Source organism: Phaseolus vulgaris, chromosome 2, assembly GCF_051622355.1.
Source record: "Phaseolus vulgaris cultivar YP4 chromosome 2, ASM5162235v1, whole genome shotgun sequence".
Classification (NCBI taxonomy): domain Eukaryota; kingdom Viridiplantae; phylum Streptophyta; class Magnoliopsida; order Fabales; family Fabaceae; genus Phaseolus; species Phaseolus vulgaris.
The window spans coordinates 40,731,430-40,747,701 of NC_143499.1; the positions used below are offsets into that span (position 1 = coordinate 40,731,430).

Here is a 16,272-nt window from a genome sequence, read left to right on the forward strand (position 1 = left end):
TATTAAAGATAGAAGAAGCAAATTCTTCCACATGTCGAAAACAAAGGTAACGATAACGACGTCCATTTACGAGAAAAAAATATACAATTGTATTCTCGTATAAAAATAAAATATATTTTGAGTAATCAATATAATTTTTTTTAATAAAACTTAATTAAAAAGATCTAATTTCAAAAATATTTAAATTTAATTAAATTTGTATTGGGATGACCGACCGGTCTACCTGACTCGGCCAACCCAGATATCCAAACCCCAACCTAATGAAAAGGTCGACCACGTGGCATATGTGGTCGACCGACATATGACGCTCAAGTCAAAGGTTGACCTGGTTAGCAAGACTAAACCATGGTTAAGAGATGACATAATCCAACCCTAATCACAAACCAACTCCTTAACCCGGCCCAATAACAAGGGTCTATCAAGGTAATATAAATATCACGCATTCCAAGGAAAAATGTACGTCATTATCTATAGTATTCTGATAGCCGAATACGACACCCTACTGACTTGAGCGTTGGAATGTCATCTGCAGGTACCCCACCCGTTTGAGGAGCCACTCGGTGAAGAAGACCGAAGGAGGGTTGGACACGCGAGGACCGACCGAATAACATCCAGAACCAATAGTTCTCCGAGTCCCCAAACTAGTTCGAGAACAAAATCTATTTAAAATATATAAATCTTGATTATTAATATATATATATATATATATATATATATATATTGCCCTTTTCATTTTGAAAATTATGTGTTAGTATCTGTCTTGTTGAAGCGTGGGATTTCTTTGTCGTGTCCTATTTCCATGTTTGTGCTTAATAGACTAAAAGAACCTCTCTATAAGGGTTTAAAATGTATGAGAGGGCTGAAAATTTTTAAACCGGAAGCAGGTTTTTGATTGCATAAATTTAATTATTATAAAAAGTCTTAGATGTTTTTGGAATTGTTTAATTGTAGAATTGGTGTGGGTGGTGTGTTACTTAATATAATAATTGAGCAGTTGGGTATAAAGAAAAATAAATTTAGTGAGAAGTGAGAGCTAGGAAGTAGACCATAAACCGCAGGCATAGAAAATTCCAGGAAGGAAGTGGTCATACACGGTCTTTTAACAACAGAATTTACCATTTAAATCAAATTCATACATATATCTCTTGGACCATTCCTTATGGAACTTTCAAGTATCTTCAACCCTGTGGGTCCTTCAGAATGTTGGGGAACCACTCTTCTATCAGATGCCTCGTTCCCACCATTTTATTATTTTCCACTTTCCCAATTATGCCACCCTAACTAAGCTATACAAATCAATTTACTTTCTCATTCTTTTTCTTTCATAAAACTAACCAATAATTGCTTTTGTTCTCATACCTTCCTAATTATGTGCTTACAATTCTTTTACTTGTAGTGTTCTTACCGTTATAAGCTGTAGCTGCTGAACATAGATTTGGTTTTGTGGCCAGATTGCAATTTTCTGAGCTTGCTATGGGCCCTGGTTAGGATTTTCTAGGAAACTGAATCAAATTTGGTCCACAAGACTTCAACTTCAAGCTTCCATAGAAAACCGACCACTTTTGATTATGGCTTCTAACCCTATCCAAATTCAATCAATCATCATATTTTATTACTTTATTTTTCTATCCGTTACAGGGAATTATGTACCTAAACTTTACAACTGAATATTGGATATCATCATTCATCTTACTATTACACTAACGAAAATCTTATAATATATTTTTGGTTTCCAACTTTTATCATTATTTTAGGAATTTTTCTTTTAACGTTTTCTCTGTATTTCTCCCTAACTTAAAAATTTCAGCAAATTTTGGGTTTTTTAATTGATGGTTAAATTTCAAATAACTCTAGCATTTTTTAGTTATTTAAAATAATCGTGTTTAACTATATGATGTTTTTTAGTTACTTTTCCCCTCTCAGTTGACATTCGCTCCAACGTGAATAAAAACGGATGTGGGCATGGTTGGGTATCAAAGCAACAAAAATATAATTTGAGATTCTTAAAATTAAATACTCACTTTACAATTTATTTTAATAATATGATAATATATATACACATATGTATTGAAGTTTAAAAAAAAAGACAAAACTAAAAATTAATATATTGATTGGTAAGTAATATTTTTATTGATGGGTATAAAAGTATCACTCTCAATCAATAGATCTCTTGATTGTGTCCATATTTAACAAAAGTCTCTTGTTCATTAAGATATTATTATTTATTACCAGTCAAAACATATAGTAAAATGTGACTAGGTGTCTATTTTTTTTTATAATAATAAAAAATATAATTAAAAAACAATTACTAATAATAATTATTAAAATAAAAAATATTATAAAATTTATAAAAGGATGTACACAAATAAATATATATAATATGTATCTATGAATGTTAATTCACTAAAAAGAAATCATTAAATAGAAACCAATTTTAGAGAAAAAAATAATTAGTTGTTATAGTGATTACATTAGAGACTAAAAACATTATTGATTTTTAGATTAGTTTATACTGTTAATAAATAGTTTCTAAATTAGTATCTAATTAGCTACAAAGTTTTTACTATCAATTATTTAGATTTTAAATGGTAGCAAAAACTTTGGTAGATAAATAAATACCAATTTAGAAACTATTTATCATTAATAAAAACTAATTTAGAAATCAATAATTTTTTTAATCTCTAAAATGATCTCTAATTTAGTTCACTATAGCAAATAATTATTATTTTTGTCTCTAAAATTATTTTTTTTAGTGATTAAACTCAATCTCACAAAATTAATCTATAACATAATTTTTGTACGTCATTTATTTATAATTTGATTATATCCTATTTAATATGAGATCTCAAATATATTTTTTCATAAGAAATAAATAAATATAAATTTAGATTAGATTTTTTTTGGATGGTTTAACGATATCCAATAGTCGGTGACAAAATGGTTCCAACAAATATTGACAAGATAATTTTTTTTATATGATTATAGTACCATATTAATAAATAAAGTTATGTTTAGTTGAATTTTACAAAAGTAATTTGTAAAGTATGATATGATTTTTCTAATTAATACGAGATCTTATAATAATATAAATAGTTTTTAATTTTATAATATTATAAATACATGGGAGGAACGCTTTGTAATCTTTTCTCAAGATTTAAAATGTATTGAGTTGCAGCAACCAACACCATGGTCACAAGCTCACCTAGAGGTAAAAGCTTCATCATCATAAACTTTTTAGGTAGGGTTGTAAAATATGACACTAGTTATCAAAATTTTGTTTACTAAATGTGATTATAAAACTAAAAAATGTGGCAAAAGAATAATATGATTTATTTAATGTGTTTTGGTTGAGATTTGATGCTTTCTCGTGCAAATAAAACAGTAGGGATTGACTTCTCAGTCACCCACCAGGCCACCAACTTATATATAATAGAAGAAATTCTTGAAAAGATAGTGCACATTAATATAATACATATATACGACTTTATCATTTTCTTATTAATTTATGCCCTAATAATTATTTTACATTAACAACAATAATTAGTTGTTCATTAGTTTAATAAAAACATGAACACTGTCACTTGATGACAATGATAGTGGGAACTATGATTTGTCATTCCAATACTTCATCAGCTCAAAAGAAAATCTGAGTTAAGATTCTTTTTAAGGGGATACTACATTGCTTGTTTGCAACAACTCATGTGAAATATGAATGAAAAGGAAATTACATCGATTAAAATAAATAATAAAATTCCAAGTTTCACACAAATTATATTGGTTAATTCGTCAACCAATATCCACTTCACTTATTAAAAAACCAATATAATATTCCTTTCACTAATTAAAAAATATCACCGTATTTTTATTTACAACAATTTAATCAAGTTTAATGTTAATGTAAAATAGTTATTATTTGGAATATTTTTAATATAATTTTACATTTTCACTATAGTTTTAGACTAAAATGTACTTTATTTGGACAATATCTTGACTTACGTATATTTTTTTATATGTGGAAGTTCAAAATGTTAATATTAATATACATTTTGAAAAAATAATGATTTTTCATGGTAAGAGTTAAAACTAATCAAAGTTTCAATTTTTTTAACAATATTTTTTAGTAAAGAAAATTTGTATTGGTTATAGTATTATAAATAAATTCCACCAATGCCTCCATTAACTCATTGGTAAGTAGTCATTTGATAATATTGAATTTTTCAATTTCATATTTATAGTGTGGATCAATTGTATTGGATTTTTCAATGTTTTGGTTAGAATGTTCATTCTGAAAATATATTTGCATTATGTTTTATTATTATATTTTATTTACTTATCACTTATTTTGATGCTAGTCTCCAATTTTCGTTTTCAAATATTTAATATTTGTTTTTTCAACACTTTTACTATATGTAATTATTTTTCATACATAGTAATTTCAAAACCAATCATATAGTTGAGGCCCGTAGAAGAGGCCCAATATACATAGACCTATTTTCTCTCAATTTAAACGGTCCAGTTTAAATAATATATCTTTTAGTTTTTGTTTTTAATTAACGAATCAACATGTAACGTTGAAAAGGACCTATTACTAAAATTCCCCTTTTACTCTATTTGAATGATTCAGTATTATTTCTTATTAATAAGCCTAACATCAAATAAAAGATACCATTGGATTATTTTACTAGTGAGAACCTACTGTTACTATTTCTATACTATCTATTTTTATATTATTTATTAACGCCCAACATCATATATAACATGTCCAATTCAATTAACTTTATTTTCATATTTTGAATTAAATCCCCAGTAATCTTACTATATTCTATTTTTCTCTTTCTCATTCCTTTCTTCAATTAAGGATCAAAGTGTAAATAAAAGGCTCAGTTGGTATAATTTATTCATTATATTTATTCTCTTGTTATTTTTTTTATTTATGGTCCAATTTTATTAATTATTCTCTTAGTATTATTTTGTTACATTATTATCTAAAAAATTGAGGCATAATGGAACGCATGAACTCTTCATGGTATATATTCGATTATTTGAACGTGTGAAGCTGAGAAACTCTAGCTTTTAGATCTCTCTCTATGGGTGTATTTGCTTCCAAGTGGGAGGAGGGAAGAGATATTTTTTGTGTTTGTTTCAAGGGTTTTGAGGGTGGGGAGTAGATGGGAGAGAGGGTGGATGGTTTTTTTTTCATTTTTCACAAAATAAAAAGATTTGGGAGATTGATGTGGATTATTGTATTTTTACCAAAATATCCTTTTGCATTCATTTTATTACAATATATAAAATTAAATATTATATAAATTTATTTATTATTTATAATTTTAAAAATATTTAATTATACTATTAATAACAACATATAATAATAATAAAAAAAATTATAATATCAACAATATATATTAACAAATGAATATAATAATAAATATTATTTTCATAAATTTTAATCTATTTAATCTATTTATTTCAATTTAACAAAAAAATATTTTCATTATATTTTTAATTTTTTTATTAAAAAATATAAATAATTATGAATATTATATATTAAAAATATTTAATTAATTTAAACCTAAAAAAAAATCATAATTCATTATTCAAATATTTTTTAATAACAAGAATAAATTTGTAAACTTACCATAAACCATCCTCACAGATCCACTCTATCATTCCTCAATCCAAACAACCTCACATATCCTCACAAATCCACTCTCTCTCCTCCTCACAAATTCCTTCCTCAATCCAAATAGAGCCTAGATTTTGAATGTTAATTATAGATATGGGAGTTAATTTATCTATTTATTTTAGATTAAATATAGGAGTTGGGATTTGGATGAAGTGACTGTAAATGGAAATATATAATGATAGATTGGTATCATTGCATCTTTTGTTATTTTGGTTACGAGTGATGATGAGATTAAGTGAAATTGGTGAAATTGTAAATTAAATATCATCATTTTTAAAAATTTTATATTTTCAAATTCATGCATCTTTTTTATCTAGTTTATTTTAATTTGATTTTGGTTGGATGTCATCAACTTGATTAGTGTGGAGACATTGTTGTGATGATTATTTTTCAATTAATGTCGATTAAGGTTTTTTATTGATTGTAATAATAATTTTATTTATTTAATTTTTTAGAATTATTTTTTGTGTTTTTATTGTAGATAGTTGTTAGTCCGTGTTTAATATTAATAAGGATTTTCTTGATAATGCTATTTTTTTTTGTTGGATGTGATGTAGATTTTTTGAATAGACGAATGTGTGATTATTGTTTTGTTGATGTGTGTAGTGATTATTTGTTTTTATCATTGATACCCGTGTTATTTTTTGTTAATAGTTGGTTCGAATTATTTTTCTAATGTTAACTTGTAACACTTTTAGTCAACATTAACTAATATTCTTTTACGCTAATAAGGAATGTTTTTGGTAGACATGGATTGAAAAGAAAAATAAAAATCTAGCAATAATTTTTTGAAATCTTTTAAATTAGAAATACTACCTAACTTTATTAATGTGAATTGTGACATTTTGTCGATATCTTTTCTTTGAATTGGATAGTGCATAAAATAGACTTATTTTATATTTTTATTTTGCTAATCAATTCCATCTCATTACCTAAAACACTTTATATCTTCCCGATATATTTAGCAAATATATTTTCTTTTTATAATTTTTTTTGTAAACCTTTAAAACTAGAGAAATACTACCGTGGTTTATTAATTAATGTTAGGTAAATTGTTCTTTGACTAATATTTTGTTGATTATTTTCTTTAATTTATTTATTATATTCATTTATTCTAACTGCATATTAAATCAAATGCAAATTAATGAACTTTTCCTTATACATGATTAAAGTTGTATAACTGGAAATATTGTCTTTATATACAACTATCATTTAAAAAAAAAACCATGTTTAAGTTTAATTGAGTTGTTTTTGTTATTAAGTATTTAATTCAACAACATTACAACAAGAAAAAAAAGAGAAAAAAAGAAAAAAGAGGTTATTTAGCATAGGTGAATATAACTATAGGAATTGATTTAATTAAGAGAGATTTTTTTAACCTTCATTAAGTTCCAAAGGTTATTTTAAATCTTCATCAAATAAATAACGTAGGTTTCAAAGGTTTATTTTAAAACTTCTGCAAAATAATAGAGGTTTTTTTAACAGTTAAATTTCAAATGTTTATTTTAAAACCTCAGCAAAATTACAGAGAACCTTCGTTCAATTCTAAAGGTTTATTCTAAAACCTTAGCAAAATCACGGAGGTTTGTTTAATCTAAAACCTCAGCAAAATATATGAGATTTTTTTAATCTTTGTTAAATTTCAAAGATTTATCGTAGAACCTCAATAAAACACTTTAGATTTTTCAAACTTCAAAAAATAAATACAATTAAATCTATTTATAAATAAATAATTAAAAATTATATAGTTTTAATATATTTTATAACTAAATTCTCTAAAATTTTCAAAGTTGTAACTTTACATTAGAAATAAATTTTCTAAAGTTTCAAAAATTTATTTTAAAAACTCAGCAAAATAACCTTAGATAATAAGTATTTCAACAAGTAATATTCCATAAGAAGTATTTCAAAAGTATTTGCATATTTATTATAATTGATGGTAGTTGATTCACTACAAGAAAACCACTAAATAGAAACCAATTTTAGATACTAAAAATAATTAGTTGCTATAGTGATTAAATTAGAGATCATTTCAGAGACTAAAAAAATTATTGGTTTCTAAATTAATTTCTATTATTGATAAATAGTTTCTAAATTAATATCTAATTAGCTACCAAGATTTTAACTACCAACTATTTAAATTCTAAATTTGATAGAAAAACCTTGATAGCTAATTAGATACCAATTTAAAAACTATTTATCAATAATAGAAACTAATTTAGAAACCAATAATTTTGTTAGTCTCTAAAATGGTTTCTAATTTAGTCACTATAATAAATATATCATTCCAAATATTTAGCAAATATATTTTGTATTTATCAAAATCAGTATGTTGCACAAGTAGTGCACTAGTTAAGATGCAAAAAGGGACCAAAATTAAGACGCTGGTTTGTCCTATATGAACACTGGTTTGTCCCATATGAACACAGTTGAAGGAAGGAAAGAAGCTATAACGATGGCAACCAAGTGGGGAATTGTACATAGAGAGCTAGGTCTAGCTGGCAACATTAAATATCAGACTGAGAACTAGTTAAGTACAGAAAGATAATTATAATTAAGAAATTTGTTTTTACATGTCACAGGTTGAATAAAATGATCATGGCTAACACCACCACCTGTACTAGATTTTATTGTAAAATATATGGACACAAACTATAATCAATCCAAAAGCATCCAATAGTTGAGTTCTACTTCTAGACATTGGTACGTAACACGTGGAGTAAGCATATAGGGCCAAATCAAAGCTCTTTAAATCAATTCACCAATCACAGTATTTCCTTACAATAATGCAACTGCAATATATAGTTGAGAATGGAATCTGTGCCCACTCCTCATTCCACCACATTTTCCTCTCAACCAGGAGTGAAGGACTGTCATCATTGACCTAAAAAGCAAAAAGGACTAACGTAACAGAGAGAGAGAGAGAAATCAAGCAAGACTTCTCTGCTGCTACCTACTAATCACTTTATTAATAACCATGTTTGGTAACCAGATGAGAAATATTTTGTCCACATTCAGGAAAAGACTCAATAATACATGGAGACTTCAATTTTTATGCACAGTGACGTCTTCGTTTTCTTTATTTATTGTCTGCAAGATACATGATTGGTCCCTACAATGGAAAAGGGAGTGTGATAATTATTATAGTATGTGTTCATTTTTTTTTTCTTTTCATTCGACTGGTCAGTTAAAGATTGAGAAATTTTTTCTAAATATGACAGCAAGAGCCGCCTAGAAACAAAGTTACAAAGATGGAAAGACCTCAAAAAGTTTTCCGTTAAAAAATGGAAGGTGTTCACTTCAATTTTTGCTTCTCGTGAAAGAAACAATATAACTAATAATTAGATCTTTGAAACAGATTAGAAAAATATGAAACTTATAAGAGTAAGGAAAAGGAAATCTATTGCTGTCTTTCGTTCTTGTTTTGCTTTCTTAGATACTTTAATGGTGGTGGTACGAGAGCTATAGCCACCATGGAAGGAAATTAATGAGTCTTCAAAGGGGTGATGTGAGGGCTTGGACAATTGAGAACCACTAGTCTATTTCACAAGGCACGTGTTTTTTTTTACCAAAAGAATCAGTGTTCCTCCAATTACTTAGCTATCGATATCTTTTTCAAAATTATTGTATAAGAAAAGTCCAGGGTAAATTAAGAAGAGTGAAGAACAAGGGTTTGTTTTGTCTGTAGTCCTGGCTAGGTTTTCTTTTCAATCGTACATACTACATACCTAAGGCTTATCTACTTTTTGTTTCCGACCTTTTACTGTTACCCCTAGTTGTCAACAGAAAAATGGAGACCAAAACCAAGACCCTATGTGGTCCTTACCAATTTCTCTCATATCCTATTTACCCTTCTGGTTTTTACTATTTATATCAAATATTTATGGTCAAGTCTTCCATATGTAACTCCTGAGTCTTTTTTTCTCACAACCTTCTTCTGGATCTCTGAGGAATTTATGGACGCAAGCAGGTCTGAGGGAAAGAGGGTCTTGAGGTACAACGAGGAGGAGGAGGAGGATGAAGAAGAAGAAGAAGAGGAAGAGGTTGAGACGGGTTTTGGAGAAGAAGGAAGGAGGAATAAGAGAGTAATGACAGATCTCTATGGAAAGAAAGGGTCCAAAGCTGGAGGCTCAATGCCACCTTCTTGTCAGGTAGATAACTGTGATGCTGATCTAAGTGAAGCTAAGCAGTATCACAGAAGGCACAAGGTTTGCGAGTACCATGCCAAGGTTCATTCCGTACTCATGGCAGGGCTGCAACAAAGGTTTTGCCAACAATGTAGCAGGTTGTGAAACCCTAATCTCTTTAAAGAAAAACGAATTTTGTGAATCTGATTATGCTTATATTTATTGTCTGCATATCTTTTATTGAAGGTTAATCTTTGCTGTGACCTGCCTGAGGGAAAAAGGTTTGATTAGAACTTTGTTAGTTTATATGTATTTCTTTTTTAGCAGCTTTTTTAGCAGCCCTAGTTAGTCTGAGGAAGGGAGAAAACCTTCAATTTGAATTGGAAGGGAAATCAAACATGTGCTTCGGCTTTGTGTTGTGTCTTTCGCCAAGCCTCACCCTCTGCTTCTTTTGTCTTCCTTCAATTATTTAGAAAATTTGGATGTAATAAACTGTTCCTTTCTATTGCTTTGTTTTCAAGAAAGATTTAGCAACTCCAAAAATAGGAAAACTTGGCCATAGAGATTCTCCACATTACCCTGATTATAGAGTGTAAAATTTTATAACATTAGAGAAAGTTAAAAACCAAAGACGGAATTACTGTGCTCAAAGGAGTCAATCCTACAACTATAACATTTTTCACTGGGAATAACAGTTGATAAGCTATTTTTAGAATTGGAGTCACCGTTTTGACTAAAAGGTTGACAATCTTGATGCATGATCTAGATGTTTGGGGGTGTTTGATCTTTTCTGCATGGTGTAATTAAAGTAAATCAACTGAAAAACATATATGGCCCTAGATTGCAGAAAATATTTCAACGTCAAGAAAGTTTTCCATGTCAACTAAGTTTTCTTCAAAATTCTGTTTTTCAGATTCCATGAGCTGTCTGAATTTGATGAATCAAAAAGGAGTTGTAGAACACGATTGGTTGGCCATAATGAGAGGCGTCGCAAAAATGCAGTTGATTGTCGTGGAGAATAATTTCTTCTATGTAACCATGAACATTAATAAACCTTGAGGCAAGCATGTGATTGAAATAAAGTTTCCCATGGAGATCTTGAAACTCAAATCACTGTTGCTCTCTATCTTCTGTCAATATTTTCGTATGCTACGATTGTTGTTATAAGTTACAACTATGGATGATTTCCACTTCAAATTTTACTATATTTTGGCTTGAGAAAGATGGAATAAAGGTGTACCTGTATGGATATTGGGGACTGAGTAATGTTGATCCACGTCGATACAAGGTGTCTTCTTCACTCTTGGTTGTCCTATTCTTCAAGTCTTCTTTCTCTTCGCGTGCTTCGGTCTGCGATTGCACTCCGACGCTCAAGTCAGCGATGGTGCTCAAGTGTGAATTCTCTGATAGTATGGAAAACGTACCTTTTCCCCCTTTTCAGAAGTCCCTTTAGTAGGTTGACCTGGGCCTTGGCCATGTGGGCCAATCAGTTGATGGTTAGAGACATGCTTAGTGGTCTTTGGGTCGTGCCTGGTGGTTTCCTGAAAACCAGGGGAGTGGTCTAGAGAACGTGTTTTTACTTCGTCAATGGTTGTCATAACTGCTCTTTTCTACACGTGTAACCACGTTCTGGATTAAATTAGATTTAATCGACATAATTTAGATTCCATTCGGTCGTCCGGCTAGAGGTCATGGAAGGACGAAGAGTCGTATAAGACGCAGAGTTTTGTGATGATTTTACCATGAGTATACTGCGGTCGTCCGGTGCCGACCGATACAAAAGGGATTTTAGTTGAGTTCCATGTGTTTGGTTTACAAATAATAATTGGGGAAATGAGGAATTTTAGAGAGGGGAGGAAAATTCTTGCTATATTTCACTGAAAAAAATATACCTTTTCTTTAACAAATTTATCGTACACCTCTTATTTATTTTTCTTTTCTTATTACTCATATACTACATCAATCTATCATTTTTTTTTTCTTTTTGTTATTTTTTTTCTAAGTGTACTTGAAGTACAGATGAATATTTTGTATATGTATAATATTTTTTTAAAAATATCTTTGGAGATTGGTTTTTAAAGGTCTACAATCATTTTAGAATCATAATTAACGCAAATATTATTTATAGTTTTGAATTATAAACGATGATATATATATATATATATATATATATATATATATATATATATATATATATATATATATATATATATATATATATATATATATATATATATATATATATATATATATATGATTTCTTTTCAAATAAAATAATAGTTAATAGGTTAATCTCATTTTTAAAATTCTCATCGTATTTTTTATAGACTTGTTTAGAGTGGTTTCTATTCACGTCATATAATTCTCATTTTCCACTAGTAATAACACTACTGTCAAACATAGAAAAGAAAGAAGAACATAAACGATAAAAGGCATTGTTAGGTTTATGTCAATTAATACTTTTTTTCCCATTCTTTTAACTTCTTGTAAGACTTTTTTATTAGAGTAAAAGTTGTAAAATGATAAATAATATAACATAATGAGATTAAAAAATAAATTAAAATTTCATATCTTAAATAGTTATAAATTTTGAATTCAATATATTTCCATATCCTGTTTTACGATAATCAATATATTAATCATACTTGTCTGTTTTATTAAAATGACGGGTATTAATACATATAAATTGCATTTTTTCTAGTCTCAAAATTGTCCAAGTTCTTGGTTTATATTTGGAGACTAGCGAATAATTTGAATCTGTCTTTAAAGTTACAATTCCTACCCTCTCAAGAAATGTTTACTCTTTTCTATATTTGATTATTACAACAAATATGCTAGGAAAAACAAATATATTATAATATAAGAATAGAGTTTAGGTACCAACAACCTATTAGAAACTGAAAAACCTATTGGTTAACCAACAAGTTGTGTCATATTTTTGTGTACCATAGTTGCCATGCCCCTCCTATAATGTCCTTGCATACCATATAAAATACACACTATATATACTGTAACAAATGTTAATTAACTCTGCTTCACCAAAACCCACCAGATTTTACATGTAAATTGGCCCTAACCACCAATACCAGGCACATGTGAGACCTTGTTACCCTATCAAAGTGACTTCACTACTAGACAAAATCAAAGTGACTTCACTCACATCAAAAGTCTATATATGTATCCAAATTCCACAAAGATAATGTCACCTCCTCTTAGTACTATGTTGATGGAGAGATGAAAGATTGAGATATGTTACTTACTGCACACAAACATAACTTCACCTCCACAAAAAGCAAAATAGGAAAAGGTTGAATCGAGGTGCCAAAGCCAAGACCAACACTGATACCAAAATATGTAATAACATTCTGTTTGTGAAAAGATTTTCCTGATTAAGCTATCATCTTTTAGATAATAAAATATGTTGACTGGGGCTTAGCAAATATAACTGAAGTAACATTCATTCATGCATAGCAAAATTTTCAAAATCACTGAATCCTTGTGTTGTGCTCCATGCAATGAATCCTCCACTGATCCCACCTTTACACTTCCAAGTTTTGAAGAGCTCTCCACCCCATGCATACTCACTCCACAACAGCTCCATCTCATTAAATAAATCCTCTATTTTCCCAAAAAAGTTATTCTTTATGCCAGGACATAGGCAGACATATAGTTTCCCAACTTGTCCAACAAATGCTACTATTACCCTCCTCACTTTTTACAAAAATCTTCTTTCTATGTAAATTATAGTTACTGTTGCAAAATCTGATAATCTGTTGCAAAATAATATTTAATAATATTAATAATAATATTTAATAATAATAATAATATTTAATAATACTTATAATATTTAATAGTAATAATATTTAATAATATTAATGATATTAAATATATGAATAATGTTATTAATTTTTATTTTATTAATTATATTAATATTAATAATAATACTAATAAGTATAATAATAATCATAACATGACAACACTTAGCTAGGGTAATGGTTAAAACTGAATCCCACATGTTACAGTTTAGTTCTAACTTTAATTATAATTGTCATTACATATATAATAATTGTTCTAACTTTAATTATAATTGTCATTACATATATAATAATTATCAATAATAATCATAAAAAATAGTATAAAATAATATTTATAAATGCTAATTAAAAAAAAATTCAAATAATAATTAAAATTTTAAAAATAAAGTATATTAAATTACTTATGGACATATTTTTTTATTTTTTCTTTCTAGTGACATATTTTTAAGTTTCTTTAAGAAAATCAAGTACATATTTTTTTTTTGATGAAAATTCCCTTCTTGGAGTAAACAACTTATATTCTAAGAAAGTATTTTTTATTTCAAATTGGGTTTGCCAATTTTTCCTTTAAAAACAATTTCCCTATTTAATCATCTTCTCCAATAATCATATCAACCACAAAGAACAATAGTATAACAAGTTTACTTGTAACAAATGGCTTTATGAATAAAATATTATTTCCTTGAATTTTCTTGTATCCTAAGGAAATCATTTATTTTGTAAATCTCTCAAACCATGCTCAAATCTTGGAAGGCTCTCCATGTAAATCACTTATTTTAAAGCTCCATCAAGAAATATATTTTTTACACTCAACTGGAGTAACTTTCAATCAAAATAAACTACCAGAGCAAGAACAAATTGAAATATATTCATCATAAAATGTTTTATCATAGTCAATTCAATAAGTTTGCACCATCTGTGTTATATTTCCCTATAAATATCTATTTACACTATGTGATCTTTTTGTCTTAGTTTCTCAATAATTTTTCATGTTGAGTTTCTTTCTAATGCCTTTGTTTCCTCTCTCATAACTTGAGATGTTCACTTTTAATGACTTATATTAAAGTATGAATTTTTGTTGTATTAATAAAAACAATAAACTTTGATGTTTATTAGAAATGTTTTTAATGCAAACATATTGAGAAATAACATATTTAAAATAATATTTTTTCTCTTTCTCAATAAAATAGGTATATTATCAAACACAACTAATATCCTCACTATTATTTTCAGGAATCTTCATATTTGATTCAAAAAATGCTTTTTAAACCCTAAACCCTAAACCCTAAACCCTAAACCAAAAAATACATATTCAAGAGCTGTAGGATCTTATTTATTATGATTAAGATTATGCGAGTGACGAAAAATAACACATCTAAACACTAGGAGAGGAAAGGGAAGAGGGAATAAAAGACAGTAAAAAATTGATATGATTAATGTCATTTAAGACACAAGTGTGTTTACCCATTGGTGATGTATGAGGTAGCTAACACAACTTTTCCCCAATAGGTTTTGGGAACAAATATCTGGAAAAGGGGGATTGTAGTTATTTTTAGAAAATGATGATTCTTTCTTTCTGGAAATTTATTTTGTTGTGGAGCGTTTAAAATTTAAAGTAGTTAGTAGCTAAAACCTTAATAGTTAGTATTAGATATCAATTTAGAAACTACTTTATAAATTTTTATTAATAATATAAACTACTTTAAATACAAATAATTTTTTAATTTATTAAATAATATCTAACTTAGTGAATATAATATAAACTACTTTAAATACAAATAATTTTTTAATTTATTAAATAATATCTAACTTAGTGAATATAATGATTAATTATTTTTTGTATCTAAATTAATTTATATTTAATTATTTTTTATCGTGTAAAAAAAAGAATAAAAGATACAAAGGAAAAGTCACTTCCTTTTGTAAAAACTAAGAGTGATAACGCAAGTTAGTCCACTCCGTATTGACCTATCTCGTATTGGCCCCCAAAATACGGATCAGGTTGGCCTGCATCACATAATAAAATTAAAATTTTATTAAAAATATTAATGCACTTGTAATATATATATATATATATATATATATATATATATATATATATATATAACACTCATTATCTTGTTTGTAGACATAGTAGTAATGTTGGGTGACTATTCAATTTGCATCACTAGGGATCACTTTTTACCTCTTTTAATTAACTTTTAACTTGTTTTCATTTTAATAATTTCTCCAATGACTTTACATTCTCTTAATACTTCTACCACACTATAAACTGAAAAGGTGTTTGGGTGACAACAATGGCAGGACTTAGGAGAGTACATTGGGTGATTGGAAACATGAAATTAATGAGAACCACAAATTGAAGGAGGCAATTTTACATTTTTTTTATTAGGGTGTTTCTTCCTGCACCTCATAAAATTTCTTCCTATACTTTATCAATTTTGAAATTTAATTTCCATACCATAAAAGTCAATTCCGAAAATGAAAATTTAGAAGAGAAAAAAAAATTTGAAATAACTTTTTCGGAACAACTATTTTAACTTTCAGAATTCGATTTCTAAAATTGATGGAGTGTAAAAAAAAAAATTGAAAAAATACAATTTTTATTATTATACGGACTAGCGGGCTGACTATCTCGTCTTGT

The 16,272-nt window shown here is 27.7% G+C and overlaps 1 protein-coding gene across 2 annotated transcripts; it reads left to right on the forward strand.

Moving 5' to 3' along the window:
- Positions 1-9,112: 9,112 nt before the first annotated feature.
- Positions 9,113-11,729, forward strand: SPL3 (squamosa promoter binding protein-like 3). Of its 2 annotated transcripts, XM_068613948.2 has the most exons (3): positions 9,457-9,971; positions 10,060-10,094; positions 10,727-11,729. In XM_068613948.2, the coding sequence occupies exons 1-3, from the start codon at positions 9,643-9,645 to the stop codon at positions 10,870-10,872; spliced, it is 510 nt and encodes a 169-aa protein (XP_068470049.1). In that variant the 5' UTR covers positions 9,457-9,642; the 3' UTR covers positions 10,873-11,729. The 2 variants fall into 2 exon arrangements, with proteins under 2 accessions (XP_068470050.1, XP_068470049.1); XM_068613949.2 differs by lacking the exon at positions 10,060-10,094 and having other exon boundaries at positions 9,113-9,971.
- The last annotated feature ends 4,543 nt before the right edge of the window (positions 11,730-16,272 follow it).

What these genes read in the sequence shown, in the direction of transcription:
- SPL3 (XM_068613948.2), top strand. Translation starts at nt 9,643, where the DNA reads ATGGACGCAAGCAGGTCTGAGGGAAAGAGGGTCTTGAGGTACAACGAG. An exon ending in TTTTGCCAACAATGTAGCAG is followed by an intron (nt 9,972 to 10,059) that starts GTTGTGAAACCC and finishes CTTTTATTGAAG; the next exon opens with GTTAATCTTTGCTGTGACCT. An exon ending in GACCTGCCTGAGGGAAAAAG is followed by an intron (nt 10,095 to 10,726) that starts GTTTGATTAGAA and finishes TCTGTTTTTCAG; the next exon opens with ATTCCATGAGCTGTCTGAAT.